This window comes from Monopterus albus, unplaced genomic scaffold, assembly GCF_001952655.1.
Source record: "Monopterus albus unplaced genomic scaffold, M_albus_1.0 scaffold23.1, whole genome shotgun sequence".
NCBI lineage: Eukaryota > Metazoa > Chordata > Actinopteri > Synbranchiformes > Synbranchidae > Monopterus > Monopterus albus.
Genome location: NW_018127903.1, coordinates 962,944 through 969,770, shown reverse-complemented (window position 1 = coordinate 969,770; position 6,827 = coordinate 962,944). Strand labels below are relative to the sequence as shown.

General features: G+C 39.0%; 1 protein-coding gene across 2 annotated transcripts in view; it reads left to right on the top strand.

The window, feature by feature from the left end:
- Window positions 1-647: 647 nt before the first annotated feature.
- fam81b (family with sequence similarity 81 member B) overlaps window positions 648-6,827 on the top strand; it is a 19,944-nt gene continuing 13,764 nt past the window's right edge. For both annotated transcript variants that reach the window (XM_020594287.1, XM_020594288.1), the window contains exons 1-4: window positions 648-859; window positions 1,082-1,134; window positions 1,684-1,891; window positions 2,857-2,975. In XM_020594287.1, the coding sequence (XP_020449943.1) occupies window positions 1,091-1,134; window positions 1,684-1,891; window positions 2,857-2,975 (371 nt within the window). In that variant the 5' untranslated portion in view covers window positions 648-859; window positions 1,082-1,090. The remainder of the gene's footprint in view (window positions 860-1,081; window positions 1,135-1,683; window positions 1,892-2,856; window positions 2,976-6,827) is intronic.

Below are 6,827 nucleotides of genomic sequence, written 5' to 3'. Positions count from 1 at the left end.
TACTCTGTTTTATAATCTGCTTCAGCCACATGAGACCTGCCCAGCACAGCTCCCTAACACTGGCCAAGGAGCAGTTACATGGAAGCTTTAGTGCTTTACTCAAACAGCTAGAATAGTTTGTGAAAAATCATAAAAAAGTTTTTACATTGAAATGTTTCCAATGAGTCTAATATTCGGAAATCCTAATATCATGTAACAGTATACTTTCTATCATCGTCATACAGCAGGAAGAAGCACATTCATGGGCAAATACTTTTCCCTCTTATTGGTGTGAATGAAGATTTAAAAAAAACTATTTCCACAAAACTCACTCAGAATTTTAAACACATACCTGTAGTGTCCCTTTGTAATCTGCACAGTAATTAGTCACAGTCAGCTGCTAACTCTTTAACATCAACATTATTTAACTCGCTTGAAGTGAAGAATAAAAGTGACTTTTCCCCCCTTTGCTTTGTGTATCTGAAAACGGTCATCCATTCGGGTCAAGGAGTATTCCCAGAAAAACTGAAGGCAGCTAGACTCTTCAATTTGACAAACAAGAAAGGCAACTACAGAGTGATTTAGTGTGTCCAAATGTATTTTGAGGTTTATTGCTTTACAAATTGCTGTTATATTGGCTTGTTAATTACATTTCTCTAAGCAGAACTAATGTTCACACTCACAGGTCAGCAGATATTCTGCCTTGATAGTTTGTAAGTTAAGATGCTTCCCTACTTACTATATACAATACAGCATTCAAGCATTGCCATGGTGAAGTTTCTAGCAGGCAGGCACACCCCCATTCAAGGAGACCTCAGTTACCAAGTGACCTGAAAACACAAACACATTAAGAGAAGCGACTGAAGAAAAGCACAGACCTGTGAGTATACTGAAAAGAATATATTGTTGGTAATTAATGAAATCATGTTACATTACATGTTTATTTACATTTGGAGAGGTCTGTAAATCTTTATTCCTAGGATTTTATCAACTACAAATTATAATTCAGTTAACAGGTATACAGGTTGCAATTAAAACACATCAGAGTAATAATAATACTGTTAAGCATCACCAGTATCTCATATGTACTTTTTCCTTTTAGAAAAGAAGAATGTCACATGGGTCAAAGTTAGAGCCCTATTACAATCACAGCAGGTAAGATATCTTACTTAGTTACTATATTATATATTTTTAATTATTCTAACCATCAAACTATTACAATATATATTATACATTATATTTTTCACCTACCTTAGTTCCTGTTGGTCGTTTATTCAATTTCAAAAATCAATTTGTGTCCAAGAGGTAGATAAGTTCTACTTTCCTGTTCTGATGGGATATAAATAAGGTTGGGAACCACCAGCGACCTTTCTAACACAGCTACAAATCAATCACACTGATCAAATTCATCCTTATTGCACAGTAGCATTAGGCAGGGTGACACAGCTTGTATCTGGTTTGAGGATGACCTGAGGGTATGAAAACCAATGTGCATCATCCCATTCCATCTTCATTATTCTTCTAGGTGGATGGATGCTTCATTGTATTATACTATAATTAAATTTTTTTGTGTGCTGGTCGTTTTGGTGAATGTTAACTTGACTTTGCACAATTTCCAACACAACCAATTTACTGTACAAAGTCAATAATAAAGAGTCTCTTAAACCACTGTTTGTTTGTCTGTTTGTTTACTTCCTGGATAAGGCCCGATGTCTTGGAGGGTCGTATGAGCAGTCAGGAGAGGACACTGGCAGTGTTGCTGGAGCAGGCTTTCAGGATCAAAGAAGAGGTGGCAGCAGGCCTGCAGTCCACCCAGGGCTCTGCCCAGGTGCAGGCACTTTCTTGCAAGCTGCTGGAGAATCACATACTGACCATCACCCGCATCGTCAAGCAGCTTAGCTTGGACATACAGGTAAATAAGTGAGTAAATGGTGGAGGTTAGTGAACAAGGACACTCATTTAACAAACTGTGACCTTACATATTGTTGTATGGTGAATCTGTTGAACATGATTTGTTGATTTATCTTTTGTCTTTACATGTATTCCTCTTTTCCTGCATGTCATTTTGTCTGCTCCCTTCTTCTTGTCTCTTCTGATGTGCAGCACACACACTCACACCTACAAATTCACAGCTGATTTGATTACACCTGGTAGAATGGTGAGTTGCATGAGCAAAGCCTGTGTGACTCTTCATCAGCTCATGGTCATTTTGTCTGCCTAAACAAAAAAACTAATGGTGTATTCAGTGTGTTGTTAAATAAATACCACCATGTAACACAATAATGTCTGAAAAACAGCAGCCTAGAAAGTGTATGAAAATATGGTTTGTGACAAATGAGTATTTGGAGTCTCTGCGTTTGACTGAGAACATCAAGTTACACCACATTATAGAAATAGAGCATAACATGAAATACACAACCTAATTAGTGCATACTAAATGGTCCATGAACATGGTTAGAGGCTGTCATTATCTTAAATATTATGCTAATGCATAAAAGCTACTTAATTCTGCACATTAAAGTAGTAATAAGATCAGTTGTAGAGAGAATAAATCCAAATGGAGTCAAACAAAAGTGACATCACACAGCCAGTGTCTGCTGTCATGATAAGCCAGAGGGTCATATCTTTGATATTAGGCTGTTGCACACATGTGAATGGCCTGCCCTATAAGACCCACCAAGCATGCAGACATGGTGATAAAATTTCTGGCAATTTGACGTTATTTTTTATCAGCAAGAGACTTAGAGCTGTTTACCTACATTGGGTATTTTGACTGCATTAAATCTGGAAATAGAAATGGTATTAACATGCCATTGTGAATTATCATCTATACCTTATATATTTGCTCATCTGTATTTTGTTTCACATTTTGAACAGGCACTGGAGAAACAAATTGCTCAGCGAGACTCTGTTGCCTCTGAAACCACACTAGCTGTTCAACAGCTAGACCAGAAAAACATGGCTAACGTAGGAGACCTGAGAGGAAGAGTGGCCAGGTATGCACACAAGTACTGGGTCAAATATGTCTGCAAATACTGAGGTACATCCTGCACAGAGAGTGACTAAAACAACAATGAAATGCATGTCAAGAGATTAAAACGTTCCCCCAGTGCATAGAGGAACTGTGATCTGCTGCACAGTGATCTGTCTGATTACCTCTCCATGCAGACACGGTACTTGTTTTTCTCTCCATCTAATGAAATCGTGGCCTGCATCCTGTCTGGGACATCAACCTACTGTCTGTCGTGGCATGGTCTCTCATTCTCACAGACACACATGCACAATACACACACAGAACCTGTGGTTTGAACACACTCTAGACCCTGATTAGCACTTCCTCATTATTTTCGGTCTGTGCAGATTGCAACTATTAGATTGCTGAACAGAGACTATCATCTTAGTGCTCTACTTAACAGGGCCTGCATTAGGATTGGAATTTTTACTCTCTGCAAATCATTAATCTGAAATAATACTGTTTCTCATCAGACATTAAATGTCTGATTTATGGTTCAATAAAATCTGTATAAAGACCTCACCTGCTCAATCTAATGACCTCCTCTATGTTAGTCATTAATAATCAAGCAAGCTAAGGCCTAAGGTTTCTGATCAAGTGCTTTGTTCTATGAAGACCTTTATGGAAGCACTGTAGTGGTCTACAGGGAAATTACTGAAATTTGATCGTGGGTATTTTAATAAGCTGCTGGATTTGATTATTGAGTTGTGTTATCACAAATAATATATTTGCATACACAAAGACGCACATTAAGCCTGATAAAGGCATGAAGGGAGCTTCTCTGCAGTCTTAGTGATGAAATCTTAAAGCAAGCACAGGAAGGAAGAGAGCTACATTGCAATGCCGATAAAAGGAGAACACAGTTCATGTTTATTACACAAAGGAAACAGAAGATATATTAGAAGATGTTGCATGTGAGAGGCTCTAAGGTCTTTTTCCACACTCTGTTGATTGTGTTCAGTGATGAATCTGTTAAATTATTGTGTGGATGCCGACTCAGCATCCACACTATTGTTATCCAGTTCTTTATTATCCTGATTTCTTCCGTCTGTTTTTTGGTACGTAGTGAAAATTGTGAGGAATCAGAAAATGCCCTTAGTATTGTGATAGAATGAATGACTTTTGAATGAAGTGATAAATTCTAGAGAGAGTGCCGCCTCACTGCCATAGAAAAAAAAATTCAGAAAAGCTCCTCGAAGCAAAAGTGGGGGCTATTTGTAAATCACCACAGTTCCTTCATTTTATGGAATAACTTCACATAAAGGTGATGAATCTGTTTGTTGGTATGCACCTCTGAATGTAACCTAGTCCAGTACATCACCTTTAACTATGACCTCAGTAAGAAACATATCATTGAATTGATTGATTTATGACAATTTCACCAAAAAAATGAAACATTTTGAGCTTCATAAAAACATATGTTAACACTCTGTTGTTCACAAGATGAAATGCAACCTGATTAGGTGGAAGCTGGGTGGAGCTCTGCTAGTAATTAACTGTAGAGCTGAAGCAACTAGTTGATAGATACAGTATGTACTCACTGAAAAAAAAAGTCACACTAGCATTAATGAGTCAGTGAGACATATTTCTGCATGTAACAGCAAAGGTTTGACAAACAAACACATTGCTTTCCAGTTTGTGGTTCATTACGCAAGTTTACAAGTCGCTAATTCATCAGCTGTTACCTTTTTTTAACGACTATTGAAAGTGGCATCTTTTTTTTTAAACATTTAACTCTGTATTGCTTTACTATCAGTTGTGTCTATACTTTTTCTGGCTGGTAGTTTCTTCAAAACTCAGATATCATAGTTAAATTCACAATACATATATCAGTGAAGCTCCTTTATTTGTGACTACTATGACATAAATCACATACCGTAATCTGTTATAGCAAAGTGAATTTATATTCTGGCTGGGATGCACATGTATTTGTATGTATATGTAGAATATATACTATACAAAAAAAGCTTTTCTGAGCCTCTAGCACCAAGGACCTTGATAAATGCGCCAGGTGTGCAACTTTAATTGCACAGAATAGGCACCACATTTCAGTCCAGTATCTAGTGTGCACACAAGCTTTTTTTCTAATCTCACATAGCCAAACCTCTGCTTTGTCCAGCTGCCCATGTTATATTAGAAAATTCCCCAAAATAGCATCTGACAGATGGCACCCAAGGTGCATTGACAAGGACTTTGTATACAGGTCAATGTTACATGCCTAAACTTTTAGATGTTTATTGCAGTAAACCCAGCTTAATGCATTACTGCTACAACTTAACCAGAAGATGTTACATTTAAGTTAGTGCAGCTTGAGTCACACAGTATATTGAATGTTATGTTTGTTCTTATAAAAGGAAAATTAACCTGCTGGATATTTGATAGGACTTTGGTCACTTATCGGAAAAAGACACGAGCTTATAAAGTGAAACAACGTGCGCTGTACTTGGTGCTGAAGAGAAGAACCCTGAAACAACAACTTTTGACTCCAGAATCTGAAACACTGACCTCAGCGTCACAAAGTGCGCTTAAGAAATACCCGATGCTTCTTTGACAGTAGTTTACATTTCTATGCCTCTGCACAGGAAACAGCTGTGGCTGGAGAAATAATTCTACATGGTGTCAACCTGTACACTTGACCGTACAATTCAATTAATCTGTATAGCGTCATATCACAACACTACACAGTTAAGGTCTAAATCTTATCAGTATAGAGAAAACTCCAACAAATCCCCTTTGAGCAAGCACTTGGCGACAGTGGAGAGGAAAAACTCCCTGTATGTTTGTTCATTATGTAAGAAGAAACCTCCGACAGACCCCCAACTCAAGGTGGGTGGACTTCTGCCTCGACTGGTTGGGGTGAGTGGATAGTTTTCATAGTCATCACTCCTGTCATTGTTATCATGGAAAATAAGGCAAAAACACTCAAAGTGAGTGTCTCAGAGCTTATTTAGTCATCTGAGTTGTCTCTCTGTCAGGCTTGCTCCCTCCCAAGAACCCCAAAACACACTCCCGGTCGGTATCGCAGCTATCGCGCAACAGAGGTCTGACAACAATCCCATCTATGTATGAAACTGCTAAACGTATCCCTACATCAGCGATAATACTTTACAGGGGTAGGATACATTCCCCTGATGGGAGGCCTCTCATGCCAAGAAAATCTAATAAGCATACGAAACGCAAAACTTTCCCACCTGGCAAGGTTCTTCAGAGAATCCCAGGTTTCAGTCCAGATTTGCACATAATCAACTCCAGAGGAAAGGTTCATTCAGCTGCTGCCACCATCTCTTCCAAGGTGATGCTGGAGTCAAGTGTAATCGACTGTGCTTCTCACAGCATAAAAGTGCACATTTTGCTGTGTGGCCCTTTTGGACAAGATGCCTGAAGGATCTTGTTCAAGGCTCCATGGATGCTGGTCAGAAAGATGCGGTTTCCTTCAACAATGAAGTGCACTCCATCTGGCAGGAATATTTTCCTATTGAAGAACCTCAGGAGCAGATGTTCAATAAGTTCACCTCCAAAGCAGCCAACAGCCTTTCTCATCAGTGAGTTGACCATCTTCCTGTCATTGTTGATCTTTTGTGGAAGCCCATATCTCCACATTTGCCGCTCATTGATGCAGGAAAGTAAAATTGTCATTGAAGGAAACTCTTTGTGAAGCTGCATCAATTCTCTTTGCATCTGAGATGCAAGTTTACTGGGGGGAGTCAGGCCCAGATCGTTGCCACCAGCGTGGACGACCAAAATGTCAGGGGGAGTCTGTTTGGCCAGCTCTCCATAGAAACGGGGAAGAACCCCACTCCAGCGCATGCCCCCTTTTCCAAACCACTCAACTGTG